At 46.9% G+C, this 24424-nt stretch overlaps 1 protein-coding gene across 1 annotated transcript in view; it reads right to left on the bottom strand.

Moving 5' to 3' along the window:
• Positions 1 to 1059: 1059 nt before the first annotated feature.
• RGSL1 (regulator of G protein signaling like 1) overlaps positions 1060 to 24424 on the bottom strand; it is a 65545-nt gene continuing 42180 nt past the window's right edge. Inside the window, exons 9-18 of the mRNA XM_090049749.1 lie at positions 21847 to 21964; positions 21089 to 21185; positions 20540 to 20669; positions 19096 to 19273; positions 18718 to 18856; positions 17845 to 17969; positions 17560 to 17669; positions 5955 to 6050; positions 5573 to 5636; positions 1060 to 3666 (exon numbers count right to left, since the gene is read on the bottom strand). Coding sequence (XP_089905875.1) covers positions 3600 to 3666; positions 5573 to 5636; positions 5955 to 6050; positions 17560 to 17669; positions 17845 to 17969; positions 18718 to 18856; positions 19096 to 19273; positions 20540 to 20669; positions 21089 to 21185; positions 21847 to 21964 — 1124 coding nt within the window. The 3' untranslated portion in view covers positions 1060 to 3599. The remainder of the gene's footprint in view (positions 3667 to 5572; positions 5637 to 5954; positions 6051 to 17559; positions 17670 to 17844; positions 17970 to 18717; positions 18857 to 19095; positions 19274 to 20539; positions 20670 to 21088; positions 21186 to 21846; positions 21965 to 24424) is intronic.

Raw genomic sequence — 24424 nt, 5'->3', positions numbered from 1 at the left:
CCAGTTGGCACAGTCACGTGCTCCCAGGCCAGAAGCCTGGCTGGGGGGAGCCTGCTGTGGCGGGACCCCTCCGGGCTTCTCCTGGGTCCTACTGCCCTTGGTTCCTGTCATTTTTGACAGGAACCAAGGGCAGAGAAATATTAATTTTTTAAATTTTGGAGGGGGTCCCGCGGGCCAGATAGAATGGCATCGTGGGCTGGATTAAGCCCGCGGGCCATATTTTGCCCACCCCTGGCCTATAGGGTCTGCCCAAATTGTTGTATGTGGGTGGACCCTTGTCTCTGGGCAGGTATAGGAGCTCGTCTTCATAGAAGAGCTTGCAGGATGGGGGTGCAAGTGTAGAACATAAAATGTGCATTTTCACAGTACACTGAAGCTAGCAATACACACATACAATACAGCACTCCTGTGCTTACAACTGTGCTACAATCTCTTAGAAACCCATGCTTATCTAAAGCCCCAGGCATATCAAAATGGAATTTCAAAGCACTGCAGGAACAGAATCACTATTCACCAGAAGTATTTCCCTTTGGTTACTGGTATTTTCTCCCTACTAGCTTCCTAGCTCTAGTTCTTCTGGTTTTAAAATGTTTCAGGTTTAGACTTTTCTAAGGGAGAAGAGGATATATTTAATTTTGCTTACATGTTCTTAACAGCAGAACTGTTTTTACTCATACTTTTTGGAGAAATAACACAAATAATCCCCTCTACAAAATTCATCCCCAGACCAACACCCAGCCTAGAAAATTTCATCCCAGTAAATTAGTGATTGTTTCTATTTACTGTTTTATCCCAGTAAATTAGTAGTCCCCTATTCTCAGTTATGCAGCCTTAACTGCAGCTATCACTATAAAATAGGTGCAGTTGATTCTCTTTAAGGTATTAGGAATAATGGAATGCTATTGTTATTCCTCTATTGGAAATTGTGATAGGAGTGGGAAGGAGAAAGGTGTCTGCTGTGATATATGACTAGATGATATCAGGCCAAGTGACTGATCTTTAATGGACTACTTCAGATCAGCCTAGATATTCTGAAAAGATGTATGATTACTTATAAAAGCAGCCCTATTAAGACTATGATGTGGGGATGTGTCTTAGAAATGGTGGTGTCACTCATATAAATGGCTATGCCAGGATTTATTTAGTTGCAGAAAAAGCAAATAGCCTTTGGGAAGAGAAATCCATTTTTTTTCCTTTGCCAGCATTAAAAAAGCTTAAGCTAATTTAAATTTGCTCTGTAACCAGAATGTAGAAACTTGTGCTTAAGTCCTCACTAATCCATGAAGTGACTTTTTCCCCCTGGGCAGGAGACTGGGATGGTGGGAAAAGAAAAAACAGCAGACACAAATCAGGGAGGCTGTGAGTATTTTTTATTTTTCCATGAAATTCTCTCACATTTTCACCAGGCTCCTGAAACCTTATTGCACAACCAGTGGGAAAACCTCCTTTTAAATGTAGGTATAAATACTGAGCTTCAATGTCCAAGATTAAAACTCAGTTGTGCAAAGCTGAAGGAGATGATATATTAAACCTCCATCTGAAAAGAAAAACTTTTGCAGTATCTTGTTGACTGCCACATGGAAGGAGGTTGATGTGATTTTTTTTTAATTACCCATTCAATAAATACCTCCGATTTGGGGTTTAACTGGCTAGTTTTCACCAAAGGATGAGTTCTACTAATTGTCATTAAGGTGGATACAAAACCTTAACTGATCCCAATGCAGATGCATTTTTCTGACAGCCCTTAGCTCTGTCTGGTTTTCCTGGCTTGCTCTAGAAGCACTAATCTCTAAGAACCTGGGAGACTGAGCAAGAGAACTGTGTACATTTTTGAGCTGCGATATTCTCCCACCTTCCTTGGATTTGGCACCTCTTAAAATGTATGTGTATGCATGCTCCAGTATAATATAACTGTGCCATGAAGACCAGAGCTGGTTTGGGCAAGTAGTCCCTGCACTTTCCATTGAATGGGTGTATCCTCTACATAGCTGCAGTGGGGAGGGGGATTGGGAGATTTTTGCTCTCTCTCCTGTGCAAGGCCTGTTTGCAGTGTGGGTCCCATGTACAAGAGGATGTAAACATCCCGGAAGATCTGCAGTTTCCTTAAAGAGAGAAAGAGAGCAGGAAATGGATTCCCTGCTTTGTGAGTCGCTGCTCAGTCTGGAAGGACAGGAACTGACTGTGGAGCTGTCTCTCTTAGGCCCCGTCTACACATGCAGGTAAAGGCACGATGGGATCTAATGCATGATCCATACAGGCATGCCTCTTGCCATGCCACACATCATCCCTGCCATCCCACCTGCTGGTATAGAGGGAGCCTGATCTGGGGCTCCCCATGTGCCAGCAAGAAGCAAGCTCTTGTGGCTGAACCACCCCAGTTGAGGGAATCCCAGGTGTGGTGGTGCTCCCCACAAACCTGGGAGACCATGGCAGCCATGATTCCCCAGGCCCTGGGGTTTTACACTGGCCACAGTATACCCCTGTGGCTGGGGGCCCTGTCAGCTGGATGGGGCTCTTAGCCACAGCAGAGATCCTGCTACATGTGCAAATTAAAACTTGATAGCAGTTAGCTTTACTGTTAGTACACACATTTAAGGTCTACCTTATAACTGATTGGAGCTTTTTATGGCATGACAGTTACTTTACATGTGTAGCTGGTCTTTAAGAAATTGCACAATACCTATAACCTATAGGTAGGAGAATACTAGGCGCACAGCTGACAAACAGAACATTTAATTCTCAGTGCTTGTTTGAAGACTCAGGACTTTTCTGCTCTGCACAGTTCAGTAGGAAATACTCTAGGGAGGTGACATTGGAGCATAAGGCCTCCCTCTGCACCTGTGGAGAGAGGAAAGGCTTTGCATCATCCTCTGCAACTGGCTGAGACCTAACAATTGAAAAGGAAATCTGTGCGCCTGGCAGCTCCCTTTGCCTTGCTACACTGAGGATTTCAGTTTTTGGCAGAGCTAAGCTATATTGGTATATGCAGGCAAAAATGATCTCAGCCTTGGCTAGTCACAGTGCAACTTGTCCTGGCTACAAGCACATGGAAGCTCCAGCACTGCACAGAACATGTTATGGAGTCTTTGTTTATCCACACAACAGGGTTGCATTGGCATAAGTCTATCAGCAGTAGGTCATTGGTAGCTGCAACAAGGGTACACAAAGCATTGCAGAAAAAACAGGCTTTCCCAAAATGTAAGTGCTTCAGAGCAGTCCACTGGCTGCAGGTTTAGAGTGGGTAAGTTGTTGGAATTATTCTCCCTGGGAAGTTGGACGGGAGCCTGGCACCTAGGAAAATAGTGTACTCAAATGCAACCCTAGAGTCGGGAGGAATCCAGTAGTATTTGGCTGAAGTGCCTGGAGACTTATTTCCTTTTTATGGGGAGAGGAGCCACTGACTGGACATTAATGACAGAGGGCACTGTCATTGCCCATTGCAGACAGCCGTTTGCCAAGGCACCTGAGTTTGGAAGTACCACATCCCCCAAGAATCTTGTCTTGACTTCCCAGCACTGACCTGTCAATATGCTCTAGTCCTGACCTGCAAAGATGAAGTGACTTCAGAGCAAGCATCAGATGGACAGAGGCTGTTGATCTCATTCAAATAGGGGAAGCCTTAATGCGTTACTGGAGTGACTTTTTAAAATATCAGGAAGCTGCTGCCTGAAGGCAAAAGAAAAAAGAATATTGGGATTTGCAGCGTGACCTGGGAGGAGGACAGCGCAAAGGCCTTTGCCTAGACCATACAGTTTTGTTAGGATTGGGTTAGGATTGCAACAGATCTGAGAATTTAATAAACCCTTCAATCCCTAATTCTGGTTTATCTGACACCCGTGTTGCCAGTATTTCTTTAGAAGCAGGACAACTTTTAACATGTCCTCATTACTCCCTGCTGGCATTCTCCCTTGATCTAAGGTCATGTTTCCATGCACATTTATTTTTTAACCATTCTGACTCCCATGTCTACCTAATAGTCAGCTGGCTTACCCTCCTCTCTACTGACCCCTCTTGTGTGGTGCATTGGAGTGGTGCAAGTGCGGGAACCAGAAGCAATGAAATTAAATCAAGGAACAGAAAACTTAGATGGGGTATTAGGGAAGCTACCCCAATAGGAAATTTGACTGACTAGAATAACCTGACTGGGCCATTTAAAGTGGAACTGGAGAAAGTAGTGGAAATTACATGGGGCACATAAATGGCCCCATCATATGGGATCAGAGTGCCTTCTTTGGGTATGCAAAGTGCTCCTTGCAACCTCTCTGCAAGTATGGTGAGCTACAGTACAAAGAGATTTCAGAGGGGAATCTGTGGCAAAGGACTGAAGCAGTATCCCCTGACTCCCAGTCCTGTGCTTTAGTTGCAGGGATATCCTTTCTCTATAGGAAGAAATCTTTGTATGCTTCCCCCAAGCACATGGGTGCCAAATGTTAGGCACCCGATACCATACATTAAGTAACTAACTTTGGCATGGACACAATGCATTTCTAGCAGCCTAATTTACACTGTTTTGTACACCAGTGTAAATTACCTGGGGAGCCAGATCAGACGGTTGAACAGCTATCCTGGTGTAACTGCTTGCAGCAGGTGCTATCACAGTTCCTTACAGCTACACAGAGGAACAGGCAATAGACTGTTTACCTGCAGCAGGGATGTCAAACTGGTTTTGCACTCCTCCTTCCCCCACCCTCCATCCTTACTGTAGTCAAACCGTCCTTGTGGATCACTTCCAGACCTACCTCCAGTGGTGGGGCAAGCAGTATCAAGGAACTATGGGAATTAATGGCCATTGTTCACCCCCCTGCCATGAACATGCATCCCCTCTAAGATCCCTGTGTTGGCTAGATGACATGGCTGTGTAGATCCGGCCCATAGGTCATATGTTTGATAGCCTTGGCCTACAGCAAATTGTTACACGGGACAGCTGTAGACACAGCAATTGTATATATAGTTTAGTGTCATCTTCCCAGTGGGTTTTCCCATGTTTCTACAAGAAATTCAGGCAGCTACACTGGTATTGGGATTCATGTTGTCTGTCTGCCCCTCGTTTATACCAATGTAAACATTCCATGTGTTGAAGCCTCGTGTTCTTTCATTACCTCATTAAAGGTCATACTTCGCACAGAGGTCTCCAGGTAGCTGCTCATCTGTCTGCTCCAGCTCATTATATAATTGACATTGGTGCACAAAAATCAGTGGTATTCAGCAAATACAGTTAATTAGCCTATTTTCAGGCATGCAAAAGCTAATATAGAGTGGTAACTTTTAGGATCCAACTTTGATATTATCCTCTTAACTCTCTGAGATTGATTGATGAACTGCTTATTTGGTAATGGAGCATATTCATCCAGCAATGGTTGGGAGAACAAAGGAAGTTATTGCTGTATTCTGTAGTCAAACCAGGAGTATTTTCTCCATTTTTTATTCTGCATATGGAAGGTAGGCATGGGGCAGAATGCTGGAAGAGCCCACACAATTAGCACCCAAACTGGGTAATGCGTGGTTTCCCATCTCTTGGTGAGCACCACTTCCAGGTCAGGAGAGGAGTTGAAATTTCTCAGTCATTACCTACCCAGTTGGTTGGGTCAGAACGATGACAGATGCTGGCTTCTTCCGACTGAGGCTTCCAGATGAAGCTACAATAAAACCAAAAGAACTTTCTGTCATATGTTGGAAATCATCCTGCAGGTCCCCTCTATGCAAACAACTAATAACAACATCTCATAACATTTCACAGCCAAGCTTTTTTTTTATTTTTCCCCCTGAGACTAGTAAAAAGAACAACTCAAGAAAGTAATCTGAATAAAGATGCCAGCAAGAGGTAAAAGGGCTACAAAGATGCTGCTGGCAGCATCTTAATGTGATAAGAATAAGACAGTCTGATTCCTCAGGCTTCTTTCTTATCATGGGCACTCAGCTTCTGGGTCAGAGCATGTCAGAGCAGAAGTACTTACACTTTTGGTCTATAGAAGACTCTACATCTTCAAAAGGTTGAGGCAGGAGCAGCTGGATCCCTTTTAGCAGTGTAAACCTAATGACTGGAAAATCCTCTGTTGGAAAGAAAAGGCACAACAATTTGGCTCAATGACTGCTCTGATAATAGGAACCTCCAGTTGAGACCCCTTTTTTCTCTACTACTGCCCAGCTTCCCCCTCACAGGTTCACAGGCTTCTTCTGCTCCCGAAGTCTGAACTGGTAGACAGGACTGAGGGAGTAAACAGTGAGAGTGGATTTTCATGCTACAGTCCCTGCAGACAGGAGATGTGACTGAGACAAGCACCTCTAATAGGAACTACTGCTTATCTTCATTTTTGTTCCAGCAGTTGAAATCATCAAGGGCAAAAAACTGGTGACCCCTCACTGGTGCACAGGTCTGGAGGATAGCAGGCAGGGCAACAGCCAGGGCCAGGGAGCCATTTTTTTAGGTGGGTCTTATTGTGTCTTGGGGAGGGAAGGAGGTGGTAAGCGAAGTCCCTCAATCCCACATATGACCTTCCACTCATACTCAGGTGTTCATATAATACTAGCCTATACACAAAAACACACATACATATGTTTTCACTATACCTCCATGCAGACCAGTCACTGTCTGCATTTGGTTGTGCATAGGCACAAAAAAACCTGTTTGCTTTACAAGGTGCAGAGTGAAGCACCATCTTTATGTCACATAGCAATTGTCCTTTGAGTTTTTCCCATCTGTATAGGAGACCTAACCATCAGAGTGAGAGTTTATTCATATATTCTTAGAGGAAAATCTACCATGGTATCCTAAATGTCTACAGTTCCAGCTGTGACACCCCTCTGCTGCTGAAAATGTGTCATGCTAAATGGCAACTTTTTGTGTGGGTGATATCTTTGATTGGACCAGTTGCATGATTGAAATAAAGTTAGATAAGCTTTCCAGTGCAAGGCAGTCTTCATCACAATTAAATCACTCAAATGCTGACTGACCCAAGAGACAAGCTGGGCAACAGTGACACCTTGTGACCAGCTGGAAGAAAAATTCAGGTCTTTGTTCTTCAGGCACCAAGAGAGGTGAGGTTGGGAAGAAGGATGAATTTGAAATGTGCACATGCAGTGTTTTTACTCGTGATGACTAGTGCAATGCTTAGCTACTTCTTTGCAATGAATATATATTTAAACATGAAGCATGATTTGGCAAATCAAGGTTCTTTTGTGTGATCACATATGCTTAGGGCTTTTCTTAATCATTTGAGTTATTAAATAAATGAAATTCTCAAAACTGTTTAATCCAGCTTGTCAATAGCCTCATTAGACAAGATTTCTTATTTAAAATAGGGGTGTCAAACTCCTCTGGGCCTGTGGGCTGGATCCAGAGCATGAGGCCAGTCCATGGGCTGGAACCAAAGTTCAGAGCTGTGTCATCTGGTCTGTGGGGATCTCTTCGGGCTGGAAATTTGGCAGGGTCAGTGTTAACTGCTGCAGCTTCCAGAGCTATAGAAGCTGCTGGTCCTTCTGCCACCAGATTTCCAGCCCTGCAGACCAGATGACACAGCTTTGCAGGCTGGATCTACCCTGCAGGATGGAGCTTCAAAACTCCTGATTTCCTGATTTAAAGTATGATCACAGTCAGGAAAATGTGTTAGCAAAAGTCATCAGAAGGTGCTTGTAATTTCTTTAATATGCTCAGTTTAAAGTTGAGAGAAAAATTCAGGCAGCCTAACTCATCCTGGATCTGGGAATCAAACCGGGTTTCTTTTTCCCCTCTTATATCAGCACCAGTCATAAAGATTTCACAGTTGGTGACTGGCAGGCAAGCTTATGGCTGGATGTGCCTCTGCCACATCTGTTGCTGCATGGGGAAGGGAGGGGGTATCAGGGACCAGCCAGGGTGGGGCAGAGGTTAAAGGGATGGGGGGCGGGGGAGGGAGAGGACAGGCAGCTGCTGCAGTTACAATTCTGATTCTGGGAATACTTATATTTGCATCAAAGGCAAGGGGCTTTTTGCCTCATGTTAAATGGGGGAAAAAAACCTTGTCTTGGATTCAGGTAAATATGGTAACTACAGATAGTTTTTTCTTATTGAACCACGAGTAACACAGACACAGGGAATAGCTATAAAACACCAGATTAGACTGTTTCATGGATCCCTCTCTGTGCCACATCTACAGGGGATGTTAATCTCTGTTTAACTGTTAACTGTTTTGATTAAACATTGTAAGTCAACTAGAAAATTTCCCAATTTATTAATATTCAGTTAAAAAATCAAGGTGCCAGAGCGACATGTTTAAATGTAAACATCTCTTAGTATCATTTTTATTATTTAAATTCTTAAATGTGTTGAAACGAAGTGTCAGGATCAGGAGATAAAATCCCCAAGAGGGCTAACTATCCACCAGTCCCTCCCCTGCCAGCCTAGGACCCTGTTGTGTCAATTCCCTGTTGCAGCATCTCTCCCTATACTCAGTGTGCTTGGTTCATGCATGATGTGGCTCAATCAATGTCAGTGAAATGACACTTGGAATAAGTTGACTGAAGTGATTCTGGCCCAGCCCCTATCTGGGAGCCAGATTTGCAACTAAAATTATTTTGATACAAGCTTCTTTTGGCAAGCGTGGGATATTTTTAGGAACACATTATCAAGTGTCTGTTAAATTTATTATCCATTTAAAGGATATGACGCTGATTCTAATGTCTTGTATTTGGAAGGGAATGTACAGTCAAGGAGTCTGCCTCTAAGAGATTTTTCATGAAGTGTTTGGGAGGGAAAGTGAGATGCTATAGCTGTTTTGAGACTATTCTGATTGAAAAAAATGATTTCTAACATAGGATGACAGGGTTTTCCATGCTAGAGCAATTCTGATACATCTATTCTTATCTTTGGCCTTCAGCAAATACATCATAGACTGTTGTGCAGTCCTTTATATAAAGCACTCACTGCTATCCTGGGGGCATGAGGTAGCAGTGACAGCAGCAGATCCAGCACAGGTGGTGATGGGGCCAGTGTCAAGGCCAGTGCCAGAGGCAAGAGAGCAAGCTCATGGCCGCTTACCACGGCAGTGGCATTGGATCAAACAGCCACGGGGTGAGTGGGGCTGTGTCAGCACAGACCTTGCTTGTTTTCCTGCTATTGAGCATGATTCCTTCCTGACTTAAAGCCCTGAAACGTGTTTGCCTGTTGCTTTCTTCAAACAGCTAGTGGAAGATTCCTGATGACCAGCCCTGGTTCTTATGGGGGACTTCAGTCACCCTAACATCTGCTGGGAGGGCAATACAGCAGTGTGCAGGCAATCCAGGAAGTTTTGGAGCATGTTGGGGACAACTTCCTGATGCGAGTGCTGGAGAGGCCAACTAGGGGCTGTGCTCTTCTTGATCTGCTGCTCACAAACAGGGAAGAATTGATGAGGAATGTAGTAGTGGATGGCACCTTGGGCAGCAATGACCATGAGATGATTGAGTTCAGGATGCTGGGGAAAGCAAGGAAGCAGAGTACAGACCATTGACTCCAAGATGAACATGGGCCGGCAGTGTGGAGAGGCAGTCAGGAGGGCCAACTGTACCTTGTCATGCATCCACAGATGCATCTCGAGCAGGAGGTGATACTCCCCCTCTATGCAGCACTGGTCAGGCCGCAGCTGGAGTACTGCATCCAGTTCTGGGCGCCGCACTTCAAGAAGGATGTGGACAGCATCGAGAGGGTCCAGAGGAGGGCCACTCGCATGATCGGGGGCAGCAGGGCAGGCCCTACAAGGAGAGGCTACGGGACCTGAACCTGTTCAGCCTCCACAAGAGAAAGCTGAGGGGGGATCTAGTGGCCTGTTACAAACTAGTCAGAGGGGACCAGCAGGCACTGGGGGAGTCCCTGTTCCCCCGAGCACTACCAGGAGCAACCAGGAATAACAGTCACAAGCTGGCAGAGGGTAGGTTTAGGTTAGGTATCAGGAGGCGCTACTTCACAGTCAGGGCGGCTAGGATCTGGAACCAACTTCCAAGAGAAGTGGTGCAGGCTCCTACCCTGGGGGTGTTTAAGAGGAGGTTAGATGAACACCTTGCTGGGGTCGTTTGACCCCAGTACTCTTTCCTGCCATGGCAGGGGATCGGACTAGATGATCTACTCAGGTCCCTTCTGACCCTAGAAACTATGAAACTATGAAAGCCGACTTTGATTTGCTTCAAAAACTCATAAGCAGGATCCCCTGGGAAGCCGGTCTGAGGGGGAGAGGAGTCCAGGAGAGCTGGCTATACTTCAAAAAAACCTTACTAGGAGTACAGGAACAAATCATCCTGATGCACAGGAAGACTAGCAAGTATGGCAAAAGACCAGCTTTGCTTAGCAGGGAACTCTTCAGTAAACAAAATCACAAAATAGCAGCTTATAAGAAGTGGAAATATGGACAAACAACTAGGGAGGAGTATGAGTATTGCTCGGGCATGTGGGGTCAAAGTCAGGAAGACCAAAGTGCAACTGGAGTTGCAGCTAGCAAGGGATGTAAAAGTTAACAAGAAGGGTTTCTTATGCAAGAAGGGTATGTCAGTACAAGAGGAGAATCAGAGAAAGTGTGGGTCCCTTACTGAATAGGGAGGCAACCTAGTGACAGATGATGAGGAAAAGGCTAAGTACTCAATGCCTTTCTTACCTTAGTCTTCACAGGCAAGGTCAGCTCCTAGACTACTGCACCTGGCAGCATAGTTTGGGGAGGAGGTGAGCAGCCAACAATGACAATAGAACAGGTTAGGGACTATTTAGAAAAGCTGGACATATACAAGTCTATGGGGCTGGATGGAATAAACTTGAGGGTGCTGAGTTGGCCAATGTGATTGCAGAGCCATTGACCATCATCTTTAAAAACTCATGGCGATCGGGAGAGGTCCTGGATGACTGGAAAAGGACAAATATAGTGCCCATATTTAAGAAAGGGAAAAAGAGGATCCAGGGAACTATGGGTGGGTCAGCCACACCTTAATCCTTAGAAAAAGCATTGAATAGGTCCTCAGGAATCCATTTCTGAGCACTTGGAGAAGGTGATTAGGAAGAGTCAGCATGGATTCACCAAGGGCAAGTTATGCTTGACTAACTGGACTGCCTTCTGTTATGAGGTAACTGGCTTTGTGGATGCAGGAACACCAGTGGATGCCATACACTGTGACTTTAGCAAGGCTTCTGATACGGTTTCCCACAACATTCTTGCAGGCAAGCTAAGGAGGTACGGGTTGGATGAATGGACTGTAAGGTGGACAGAAAACTGGCTGGATCATTGGGCTCAAAGGGTAGTAGTCAATGGCTCGACGTCTAGTTAGCAGCTGATATCAAGTGGAGTGCCCCAGGGGTTAGTCGTGAAGCTAGTGTCTTTCAGTATCTTCATCAATGTCCTGGAAGATGTCACAGAGTGCACCCTCAGAAGTCTGCAGATAACATCAAGCTGTGGAGAGTAGTAGATATGCTGGAGGGTAGGGTTAGGATTCAGAAAGACCTACACAAAGTAGAGGCTTGACCAAAACAAATCTCATGTGGTTCAAGGACAAGCTGGCAACTGGGGCAGCAGCGACCATGAAATGGCTGAGTTCAGGATCTGAGGAAAGGCAAAAAGAAGAAAAGACAGAGGGGATTTAATAGCATCCTTTAACTACCTGATGGGGGATTCGAAAGAGGATGGAGCTACACTGTTCTCAGCAGTGACAGATGAGAAAACAAGGAGCAATGGTATCAAGTTGCAGCAAGGAAAGTTTAGATTAGATATTAGGATGAACTTTCTCACTAAGAGTGTTGAGAATATTATCAAAAATTAATTTTAGATGAATGCATGAATGAGTGAATGAATATGGTATCAAGCCTACCCAGTCTACTGAGAAAGCAGCCTTGAGAAGAACAAACAAACCATCTACAAGAAGATAAGGAGCAAGCAGACACCTTGTCTCCCCTGTCTCAGGATGTTGTAAATCAAAGTAATGCCTTACCATCCATCTTACCATCTGTATACCTAAGCCATGAGGTATGTGATGAGAGCCAGCTCAACAGCAACAAGGTGACTGGCTAAGCGGGTTGTCAGGGGCACTGCAGCAAAGTCTGCCTAAACTAAGTATAAAAGGACAGTGAAGACCTGGCCCCAATGACATTGTATGCCATCCACATCAATTCGGGAGAAAACTACCAGTGTTCCTCCCATAAAATCATTGTGTCCAGAGGCACCACGACTGGCCATCATGACTGAACCTGAGCACCAGTGGATTGGCCTGTGTGTATGTGAGTATGAGTGGTTTTAGATAAAGCATTGCTTTTCCCCACTTGATCTATATGTGTCACTCAATAAAGATCTTGGTTGCTGAACCCATGCATTGGTCTTCCGTCCAACAGGAGGATGGTGAAGCACTGGTGCAGGTTACCCAGAGTGGTTGTGGAATCTCCGTCCTTGGAGGTTTTTAAGACCCAGCTACACAAAGTGTTCGCTGGAATGATCTAGCTGGGGATGGTACTGCTTTGTAGAGTGGGTTGCACTTGATGACTTCCTGAGGTCCTTTCCAACCATTGGCGACATGTAGGGGGTGCACATGCACCCCTTGAGATTGGCGGTGCACCCCTTGAAAGAAGCACTGCCAATGCTGCCGGCGGCATCTGTGGACATTCACTGATCGCCTCTGGTCAGCACTCACCTTCCTACCACCACCACCTGCGGGAGCTCCCCACTAACCGCTGCCATGCCCCCACCACTGCCACCGCCTGTGGGTGGTCGCCATGCTCCCCCAGCCTCCAGGGGCACACATCGTTCATGCTTCCAACCCTATTTAAGTTGGTCTAATGAAAGATATCAGATTCACCCAAAGAACCTTGCCTGCCTATATCAGTAGACCAACACAGCTACAACTTACACCCCTCCAACCCTAATTTTCTATTATTCTATGATTCTGAAATCTCTCTGGGTAACCTGTTCCAGTGCTTTACTACCCACCTAGTGAGAAAGTTTTTCCTAATATCTAACCTAAACTTCCCATGCTGCAATCTGAAACCATTGCTCCTTATTCTACCATCTGCCACCACTGACAACAGTCTAGCTCCATCCTCTTTGGAACCACCCTTCAGGTAGTTGAGGCTGCTATTAAATCCCCCCTGCCTCAAGTCTTCTCTTCTTTAAACTAAGTATGCCCAATTCCATCAGTCTCTCCTAAGTCATATGCCCCAGCCCCCTAACCATTTTCACTGACCTCCATTGGACTCTCTCCAGTGTTATAGATTCATAGATGCTAGGGTCAGAAGGAACCTTAACAGATCATTCAGTCCAACCTCTGCCTAGGCAGGATAGAGTGCTGGGGTCAGATGACCCCAGCCAGATGCCTATCCAGCCTTCTGTTAAAGACCCCCAAGGTAGGGGAGAGCACCACCTTCCTTGGAAGCCCAATCCAAATTTTGGCCACCCTTACCGTGAAGAAGTTTTTCCTGATATCTAGCCTAAATCTGCTGTCTGTCAGTTTGTGACCATTGTTCCTCGTTACCCCAAGAGATGCCCTGGTGAACAAAACATCTCCGATCCCTTGCTGTGTCCCCCTAATGCATTTGTAGGCAGTGACAAGATCACCTCTCAGCCTTCTCTTGCGGAGGCTGAAGAGGTCCAGGTCCCTCAGTCTCTCCTCATAAAGCTTGTCCTGTAAACCCCTAACCATATAAGTAGCTCTCCTCTGGACCCTCTCGAGTCTATCAACATCCTTCTTGAAGTACAGCACCCAAAACTAGACGCAGTACTCCAACTGCGGTCTGACCAATGCCACATAGAGGGGAAATATCACCTCCTTGGCTTTATTTGTTATGCATCTGCTGATGCATGATAAAGTGCGGTTAGCTTTGGTGATGTTTTTGTCACACTGATGGCTCATGTTCATTTTGGAGTCCACTATAACTCCAAAATCCCTTTCCATTTCTGTGCTGCTGAGAGGGTCACTTCCCAGCCAGTAGGTGTGCTGGATATTTCTGTGCCCTAGGTACAGCATTCTGCACTTGTCCTTGTTGTACTGCATCCTGCTGTGTACTGCCCACTTTTCTAACCTGTCCAGGACTGCCTGCAATTGTTCCCTACCCTACGGAGTGTGCACTTCACCCCACAATTTAGTATCATCCACAAACTTGGATAGAGTACACTTCACACCCACATCCAAGTCACTGATGAAGATATTGAAGAGTACAGGTCCAAAGACTGAACCCTGTGGGGCCCCACTACCCACATCTTTCCAGGTCAATACCAACCCGTCTACTATCACTCTCTGGGTGAAACCGCTAAGCCAATTTGGCACTCACCGGACCATGTAAACATCTTTATCACAGCCTCTTAATTTATTTATGAGAATGGGATGAGATACCGTATCAGAGGCCTTGCTAAAATACAAAAAAATCACATCCACCTCTACTCCTGTGTCTAAGCATTTTGTGACCCTGTCATAAACCAAAACAGATTGGTCAGGTATGATCTACCTGCTACAAATCCATGCTGGTTTCTCTGCTGCATTATTTTTCCCACTGGACTCCCACAGATATGATCCTTCATAATCTTTTCAAAGACTTTTCCAAGGATGGATGTGAGGCTGACTGGCCTGTAATTACTCGGATCTGCCAACACCAAGTCCAGTAAGGAATTTCCCCTAGTGGGACCATATACCCCCTGCATTAGGGGAAGGTCCTGTATGCAAGTTAAGAACCTACGTGAATGACTGGATTTGGCTGACTGCTCCTCCCAGCAGATGTCAGAGTAGTTTAGGTCCCCCATGACAACCATGTCCCTAGACCATATGACCTCTGAGAGCTGCCTCAAGATTCCAAGTCTAGCTTTTCCTCTTGGTGTGGTGATTGGTAGCAGATAGAACTGGGACTAGCTTCCTGGATCAAGGACAACAAGAAGTCCTTTAAATACATACAGGGCAAAAAGAAGGTACTGGGTAACATGGTGCCCCTGCAAGACACACTAGGAAATCTGGTCATCACACCAGATGACAAAGCTAACCTATTAAATGACTTCTTTGCCTCCATTTTCCTGAATAGGGACCAGATCAGCCCCCACACCAGGCCCCCCTCAGGCCCCAGGGGAGGCGTACCTTGGCCAAGGGTCAGTGAGGATCTAGTTAGGAAACTTCTGGAGGGACTGGATGTATTCAAATCAGCTGGTCCTGACGATCTCCACCCCAGAGTGCTGAGGGAATCAGCTGAGGTCATTGCGGCACGGCTTTATGAGCACTTGTGGTGCTCTGGTGTGGTGCCAGAGGACTGGAAGAGGGCCAACATGGTTCCCATCTTTAAAAAAAGGAGGAAGGAGGACCCGGGAAACCATAGGCCAGTTAGTCTTACCTCGATCCTGGGTAAGCTTTTTGAGAGAATTATCCTGGCGCATGTCCACAAGGGGCCAGCGGGGGAGGTTATGCTTAGGGGCAACCAACACGGGTTCATTAGAGGCAGGTCCTGTCAGACCAACCTGGTGGCCTTGTACAACCAGGTCACCAAATCCTTAGATGCAGGGGTAGCAGTGGACATAGTCTTTCTGGACTTTCGGAAGGCCTTTGACACTGTCTCTCACCCCGTTCTCATTAATAAACTGGGGGACTGTGGTGTCAACACCCACACAGTCAAATGGGTCACCAACTGGCTGGAGGGCTGCACCCAGAGTGGTGGTGGATGGGTCATTTTCGACCTGGAGGGATGTGGGCATGGGGTTCCCCAGGGCTTGGTTCTTGGGCCTGCACTGTTCAACATCTTCATCAGTGACTTGGATGAGGGGGTACTAAGCACCCTGTTCAAATTTGCTGATGACACTAAGATATAGGGGGATGTGAGCACGCTAGAAGGGAGGAATAGGCTGCAATCAGACTTAGACAGGTTACTGGGGTGGGCGGATGAGAATGGGATGGGATTCAACACTGACAAGTGCAAGGTGATGCACCTGGAAAGGAAGAACCAGCACCACACCTGCAGGCTGGGGAACCCCCTTCTCGTCACTACAGAGGCAGAAAAGGATCTTGGAGTCATCATTGATGCCAAGATGAACATGGGCTGGCAGTGTGGGGATGCAGTCAGGAAGGCCAACCGCAACTTGTCATGCATCCACTGATGCATCTCAAGTAGGTCCAGGGAGGTGGTCCTCCCCCTCTATGTGACACTGGTCAGGCCACAGCTGGAGTACTGCATCCAGTTCTGGGCGCCACACTTCAAGAGGGATGTGGACAACATGGAGAGGGTCCAGAGGAGGGCCATTTGCATGATCAGGGGGCAGCAGGGCAAGCCCTACAAGGAGAGGCTACGGGACCTGAACCTGTTCAGCCTCCACACGAGAAGGCTGAGGGGGAATCTAGTGACCTGTTACAAACTAGTCGGGGGGACCAGCAGGCATCGGGGGAGTCCCTGTTCCTCCGAGCACTACCAGGAGTGACTAGAAATAATGGTCACAAGCTGGCAGAGGGTAGATTTAGATTAGACATCAGGAGGTGCTACTTCATGGTCAGGGCAGCTAGGGTCTGGAACCAACTTTCAAGGGAAGTGGTGCTGGCTCCTACCCTGGGGGTCTTTAAGAGGAAGCTAGATGTACACCCTGCTGGGGTCGTTTGACCCCAGTAATCTTTCCTGCCATGGCAGGGGGTTGGACTCGATGATCTGCTCAGGTCCCTTCTGACCCTACCAACTATGAAACTATGAAACCAAGTCTCTTTCCCCTCGACCTCCATGTATCCTAACCCACAATACCTCAACTTTCTCCTCCTCTGATCCCATTTTGATTAGGGTAGGTGTATAATGTTTCTTTACATAAAGAGCAACTTCACCTCCTTTCTTCCCTACTCTGTCCCTTCTGTACAACCTGTAGCCCTCAATGTGTACTGCCCAGTCATGGGTAAGTTCCCACTCTAGTTGATCCCCAGCCTGTCCTGGTGCATGGAATCATTCTGTCCTCCTACAGAACCTGCTGACAATCTTCTGAGGCCATCAGAAATCAAGCAAGGCTGAGAGGACTAATGTGCAGCTTATTTGATGCTGCAATGTGTAAGACACAGAGGAAACTCTATCTCTAACACATAGGCAACTATTTTGGCTGGCAGACCACTTAACAAGTTTTGGTGAGCTGTTGAGAGCTACACACATATAATCTTCCAGAAGGTATCATTTTTACATAATATTCATAAAAAAAACCCCAAATCATATACTAAAAATCAAGCATCTACTTTAACATTTTAATTTTATTTAAAAAAATAATTTTGTCCTGTTCTATGTGTTTTTGCATAGTGTATATAGAGGTGGTTGCATACTGGCTCAAAATAAAGTGTTACTCTTGTATATTGGGGGGTGAGGAGGCTTGGGCAGGTGTGGGGTATGCATGTGTGTGTGGGAACCAGCGCAGAAAGGGCAGGAGGAGGAGAAGCCACTGGATGCAGAGGGAGCTGAGCAGTACCCAGGAGTAGCCCTGCTGGGAAGCTGTGCATGTTGGCCAGGGCCAGGGCTGTCAGCTGGCATGGGTGGGAGTGTGGCACAGGCTGCCCCGGGTGGAAGCAGGCAGGGCCTAGTCCCATGAGGAGCGGTGCAGCTGGCAGGCTGGATCCAGCCCATGGGCCATATTTTGCCCACCATGCATCTAGACTTACCCCCACTGAAGATGCCAGATGTTTCAGGTGAAGTTTTGGTGGGTGTAGAGACAAATCTTTTCCCTTTCTGGTACTTGTGGAAGGACTCCATTACCCTCCAGTTGCAGTATCTGAAAGGGAAATGTTAAGGCAAACGCAGCACATTAACAACCAAACCCTTAATTTTTATGAGCACTGTGGCTGGAAATAGCATCCCATCTGCACTCATGGTTTCTTTGGAAGGAGGGAGGGACAGAGTCTGGCAATAACACAGCTTCCCCTAAACCAAGAGAGAGGTATATTTACCTTCTCCAGAAGTATATCAGGACTGGGAACACAGTAAATATGGCCCCATGATAGAGGCTGCGATCCACTGTTGCCTTGGAAGTTAAGTTTCGGATGTAGTCTCTCTGTCCCTCGGTTATGTTCACCTAGCCACAGAACAGAGGCTATATCACAAGTGTGGTTTGGCATATGGGCAGCAGCCCTACTGAACACACACACTGTCCTGCTGCCTGCCCTACTAGTATCCCATCTGCACTCATGGTTTCTTTGGAAGGAGGGAGAGACAGTCTGGCAATAACACAGCTTCCCCTAAACCAAGAGAGAAGCATGCTGAATCAACTTAAGAAACACTGCTATAACTCAGAGGTGTCCAGGGAGCATGCATGTCTATTTCCTGGCTAAGCAGCTAAAAACCAAAGGAAGTCCATGTCTATCCCTTTCATCTAGTCCCACCACCCTGAAAAGCCCTGGACATAAGGATAAACAAAACAGCAGCACACCATGGGTTGGATATCAGTGACCTCTAGGGGGCACAAACTGAAAGGATCTCCTCCACTGACTGCAGTGGCAGCTTCTGTGCTTCTACCCAGGCTTGAAGGAGTGTGGTGGTTGCTCAGTTTCCATTGCCATTCAGTCCTCGCTCTTTCTGGATTGCCAGTGAGGATCAGCTGTGACAGCAGTTTTTCATGATGATGGGCTCCTGTCCACTAAAACCTGAACTGATGCCACTACCTGATTTCAGACCATGTCATGGACCAGTCTTCAGAACCAGAGTAGGTTTTGCTAGAGCAGATTCAATCCTATTCCTCATTCCATTTGTCAGACAGATCCCAATCTAAAAGGTTCCTAAATCTTCTCAGTGGTAAGCATGGTGTGCATATTCCAGCATCCTACCCGCAGCTTAGGGGGCACCTCTGAGTGCAGGAAGACTTTAGCGATCATGACTGCTTTGCTCTTTAAAAAGGCAGCTTCTTTTTCGGAGTACATTCCGCAGGTGGCTAGTGCCGCAGCTGAATCAGACAGCTTACAAAACCTACAATGGAAAACTGTTAAGTATTTTATATTACATTTCTTTGGAGTAGAGACAAGGACCAAGATCTCCTCCCTTCCAGCTAAGTAGCCTAGCAATTAGAATAAATGGTAATACTCACTCTCTGGCCCAATGGATATATTAGTCCATGCAAAGTGGAGCTACAAAGAGAAGCACTCCCACACCAGAAAAACCTACTGTTTGATGGCCAGGGCTGAGCTAGTGGAGCAGAGGAGGCTTACTTGTCAATCTCCAGGAAGAACCAGAGGTCATTGACTAGGAAGCTGACAGTAATTATTCGGTTTAAGATGCGGCGCTTTATGACTGCCACTTCAGCATCCTCTCCTGTGCTGGCGGTAGGGATGTTCTGACGGGGGCTAGACCCTACAAAGTTAGTGCGTATGGAGCTGGAGGGCAGATCTGAGAAAGCAAAATGGAAGATGCAATGAAATCTTCTCTGTTGGTGTCCTGGAATTGCTATCTAAGGTATGAGGCAAACAGCGAGTTTTAAACACTATGGGATGTTTTCCAGCATCACATTTTCCAGCATCTTATATACAATATTGCAGCTTTAAATAATTTATCTTGCTTGAACCAGGAGTGGTTGCATTTGGGCTGGAACCAGGAGTGTGTTGCATTTGGGCTGGAAATAAGAGTGAGAATCAAATCCACTGGTGCAGATGTCACCAGCCTTGCTGTTTCTTTCTGTTATGTACATATGGTGTCTGCCTAGCAACTTACCCCAAGACCTTAAAAATATTTCTGACAATACCAACCTGTATCCTACCCCCTACCTCATCTAAAGTATTCTTTCCTATATATGTTAAAGCACTACACCAAGGCATTACATGAAAAGGATTTATGCTAGTGCTACAGGTAAGTCACCATATGGTAGATGTTAATGTCTGTAGCCAGGGGCTAAGGGCATGTTGACACAGCCTCTGACTGCTAGGGCGCACTGCCACAAAACTGCTCATCCTTTTGCTTCCATTCCATATGTGCCAAATACTGAAAAATGTACAGCAAATGCAATGAGAGAAGCTCTGGATTGTGCCACAAAACATGCCTGGGAAAGAGCACAGTGATGGGTGCACACCTAACGGGCCTCATGGCATTCTTTGCCATTTGGCATGTGCAGAGCAGGAACAAGTGGCTGGGAGAGAGGGTGGGGGAGGCTTTCATGGTTGTGCTCCCTAGCAAGATCAGAGGCTGTGTAAATACTTCCTATGCTGCTCCATAGACTCATTGGAAATACAAGCAGTAGCTGGGGGGCGCACTGGGAGAGTCTGGATCATTCCCAAAGACAGAGTTGGTGCCCAACTGGTGGGGCCTGGTCTTTGAACTGTGATGCCTAAGTGATGTCACCTAATGGGTCTATAAAAAAGCCCACTTGCATGTGTGCTTAGATTAACACTAGGTACCCAGGTACTTGGTTTAGGTGCCACATGCCATCTTGAGTGCTCTGTTCTCCTAGACCAGAGGCCACGAGTCCCTTCTCTAGTGGCTAATTCCTTGGGAGCAGATTCTTGCTATGGACAGAACAACCCAGCACCTTCATTTGTTCTGAACCAGGTGGTATCCAGGCCTCTCACCTGCTTTGAACAGAGGACCCCCTGGTAAGAAAACACCCTGCCACACAAGAGGTCCTGAAGATAGAAAGGGAACAAGGCATGGATCTAGACATACTTTCCTTTTTGTTTGTTAGCTCCTTGTGGAGAAAGGTCTCAAATGCTTTGCGAGATTTTGGACTGGCCATCTCCTTCTGGAACTTGCAGATGCTCCTGATAAAGGCACGTAGCATAAACCAGACTCTTTTCTGTGTTAGAGAGCATAGATGGTTTCAGCCTACACATAGCACTACAGCAGTTAGTGAGGCAGCAAGGGAAGGCAGTAATTAACTGTGGGCCAGATGGGGATGCCTTAAAATAATTATCCCAGTCCTATCCCCCAAGGTCTGAATGAGGAAGGCTCCCCCTCCACGAGCACCTACGATTATGAACTAAACCACTATGTGAAATCACTGACCCCCACACAAGCGCCACAGAGGTCTGTTCCTGCAGTTGACCTCACAGGACAGGGCCTGTAGATGTTAACTCCCTCTCTGGCCATTGTTCTGCAGCCCTGCATGTGCTCTTCTTGCCCGACCCCCTTTGCATTTACATTGGCACATCTACAAAACACACTGGCCACCACCTCTCTAGCACGTTGTCATGTCACCACGTTCTCCTTACTCACCAGGTTGTCCTTCATGAAGGTTCCCTTCCTCTGCTTTTTGACCGCGTGAGTCTCATAAACATTGCTCCCAGGGAACAGGTCTTGGTACATATGAAACCTGCCAGAATGGACCCCCAGGAATGTGAAAGCATGCCAAGGGCAACCAGACTCACTGCCCTTAAAAGCTGGAAGTGAGGTTTGTAAAGGTTGTTATCGGGAGACAGCAGAGCAGGGCATTCATTTCTACAATGATCAAGCCTCCCTTATGCCACTTCCATTTTTGTGGGGAAACTTGAGGCAGAAGGTGAACCTAAACAGTATCTGGGGCCCATCCCCATGAACCTCTCTTGCTGACCACAAGTTAAAGCAAATAGGGGCTACCATTCCTGTGTGTAGTACCCTGCTCCTGAACTCCTGGTTAAGAAAGGGCCATTATGGCCTTCCCTTATCATAACATGTACATATATTTGAATATTAAAATAAACAGACCCAACCCTACTGTCCTTATACAGGTAGCCACCACTACATCAACTGCAAGTCTTTGCTGGAGCCAGGCAGGACTGAGTTAGCACTTTGAGATTTAGTGCTGGCCTTGCTGTCTTATTTTTCAACATTAGCACATATATTTGAACAGGTGACTTTATAAACCTATGAACAAGGTGTACAGAAAGCAGTCTAATGCTGAAGTGTATCCCCATGAGGGAAATGTGGTTGTGTAACCACTGTTAAGTAAGTTAGCAACAGTGCCCTGCATCTCAGGAAAGCTCAGGAGCCCTTACCATTTCTCGTCCATTGCTTTCATGACTAAGTGCTGTGCTGTTATTAACATGGAGGTGGTGACCATGCTGGCCTTGGCTATTTCTTTGATGATGGGAGCATTGCACTGCAGCAGTTCCTCTGGAAAAGACACAGGATAACTTCCTATCATCCACCAGCTGTGTTATAATTTCTGAATTATCTAGAAAATTACTCCATCTCTCTTGTTCACAAGGACTAGAGTCATCATCATCCATCACCCTGCTTAATATCACTACTCATTCTATCACTTTTACTGAACGCATTTTCCATTATTGCTTAGCTTATTTTTTTACTAATTTGCTGCATGTTTGAACCCATGCCTATGTCTGTAAGAATACACTTAGGCTCCTGCCACATTTTACATATATTATGCAATTAATTGGCTTATTGCACAATAAATTTACACCAGCCACTGGTGCAAAGACCAGCCACATGTACCAAGTATTTATCACACAAGTCAATGGTTAATTGTGCAATAAATTTAGACTGGCCACATGTGCAAAGTAATTATCATGCCATAAAGACATCCATCCAGCTATAAAAAGAGCCAACCAGCTGCAAATTTTGTGCTTGAAAATGCGTAACAACTTTATAGCTGGTTTCAATCCAGCTAATTTGGATGTGTGGTAGGGTCTTTAGAGATAATGGTATCTTACACACATTGTAAGTGTTATAACTGAGTCCAATAACAGCTAATGGAGACAAGGAAGCATTATTCTCTCCACAGCAGGAATCGCTAGGTGAAGTTCATCATAGAAATCATAGAAAAACAGGACTGGAAGGGACCTACATAGGTCATCTAGTTCAGCCCTCTGCCTGAGGTAGTATCATCCTTAACCAAACCAGTAGGTCCCTGAATAGGGTCATAGTAGTCCCTTCCAGGGTGCTAGGTGACCGTAAGGAAAGGAGTCTTAAGAAACAATGAAATGAAGAGAAATAAAATGAGAAATAAGATCCCTGCTGAGTAGAAATCACACTAGACTGGGTAGTGAGGATTTTCAAGACTCTGTATACTCTGCTACAAAGTGGGACCTAAATCCTGCAGCAAGATCTCTGCATTCAGCAGAGATCTGTGGTGCAGCTACCTGGAAATATAGCTGAAGGACAAGAGTGTCTACCTCACCTGAAGCCCTGCACAGAGACCTTAAGCCAGTCCTTGATAAGGACTCCTCCAAGGATTCTGCCATTGATGGGGAAAACCAGGGTATTAGTTTATAGTTTTAATAGCTCTGGCACTGTTTCAAAACCAGTTCTTCCATGAATCAACTCAGTGTAACATGAGCTGGTCACCTACCTAAACAAACATTTTATTAGGATGTAGCTGTACAACAAATTACTAAATCCCCATTAGGGCTGTGTTAAACAGCATCATTTCATTTCGACTTCCGTTTCGCCATTTCGAAGGGACAGCATTTCATTTAGTTTTGAAGCACCATTCTGTTTCATTTTGTCAAAACTGTTTTGCTATTTCAACGTTTTGATGTTTCACCCAGAGACTATAATGGGGAATCATGAAAATGCCTATAACTTTGTCATTTCTTGCCTGATTTGGATGAAAATTGCAGGGATGGTAGCCCCTTCTGAGGGCATGAAGCCTACCAAGTTTCAAGGAGATAGGTGCAGAGTTTTTGTGACACTGCACCTCAAACAGTTGAAAGCAAAACTTGTTTCCCTTGCTGGTGGTGGCAGCCTGCTGTCTTCTCATGCACAGATCTGGGGGCTCGCACCCCCAGGAGAGCTGTGCTGGACTCCTCCCGGGGTGGGATGACAGGAGGCTGGAGGAGACAGGAGGCTGCCACTGCTGCCTGGGTGGCACCGCTGGGGGGGCAGGTGTGTGGGGGGCTACAGCAAATGTTGGGGTGGCAGCAGCCCGCTTTCCATCACCACAGCCTGCCCCGAGCAGCAGGGAGAGCCTGGTGCTGCAGCCCTGGGAGCAGCGGATGCTGCCTGCCTGCAGATGACGGGCTGCGCTGCACCAGGGGCTTCAGGGCACGACGACGCTCAGCAACTGAGGGCAGGCGGTGTCCTCCACTCCCGGGGCGGCACTGGTCTCCTCCCGGTGCTTGGTGGCAGCACTGGGAGGGCAGGTTCAGCAAGCAGCCCTGGCTTTCCCCACCGGGCCGCACACTGAGCGGCTCCGCCAGCCCCACGGAGCTGAGTCTGACGGTGGGAGGCGGGGGAGAGCACTGGCCCGGGCTGTGCTCGCCAGTGGCGGAGCTGCCCGCAGCGCAGCCCTGACGAGCAGAGCCCAGTGGCGGGAGGCTCCACAGCCCCGCGGAGCTGAGCCTGGCGGCGGGAGGCGCCAGACAGCCACGGGCCAGCTCCGTGGGCTTCACTCGGACTGCCCCCGCCCCGGCTCTCCACAGCCTCCCGCTGCCAGGCTCGACGCCGTGGACTGTGGAGCCTCCCGCCACCAGGCTGCTGTCGGAGCAGCTCCGTCACTGACTCCCCGCTGCCTCCCACCGCCGGGCTGCGCTCCCTGGGGCTGGGGGAGCTGCTTGGCTGGCTCTGCCCCGCCTCCCGCCACAGGGCTGCACTCCGGGTGACTCCGGGAATCCC

The sequence above is a fragment of the Crocodylus siamensis genome, chromosome 5 (genome assembly GCF_052110815.1).
Source record: "Crocodylus siamensis isolate JL-2025a chromosome 5, ASM5211081v1, whole genome shotgun sequence".
NCBI classification, from domain to species: domain Eukaryota; kingdom Metazoa; phylum Chordata; order Crocodylia; family Crocodylidae; genus Crocodylus; species Crocodylus siamensis.
This window is presented reverse-complemented; position numbering and strand designations above follow the sequence as displayed.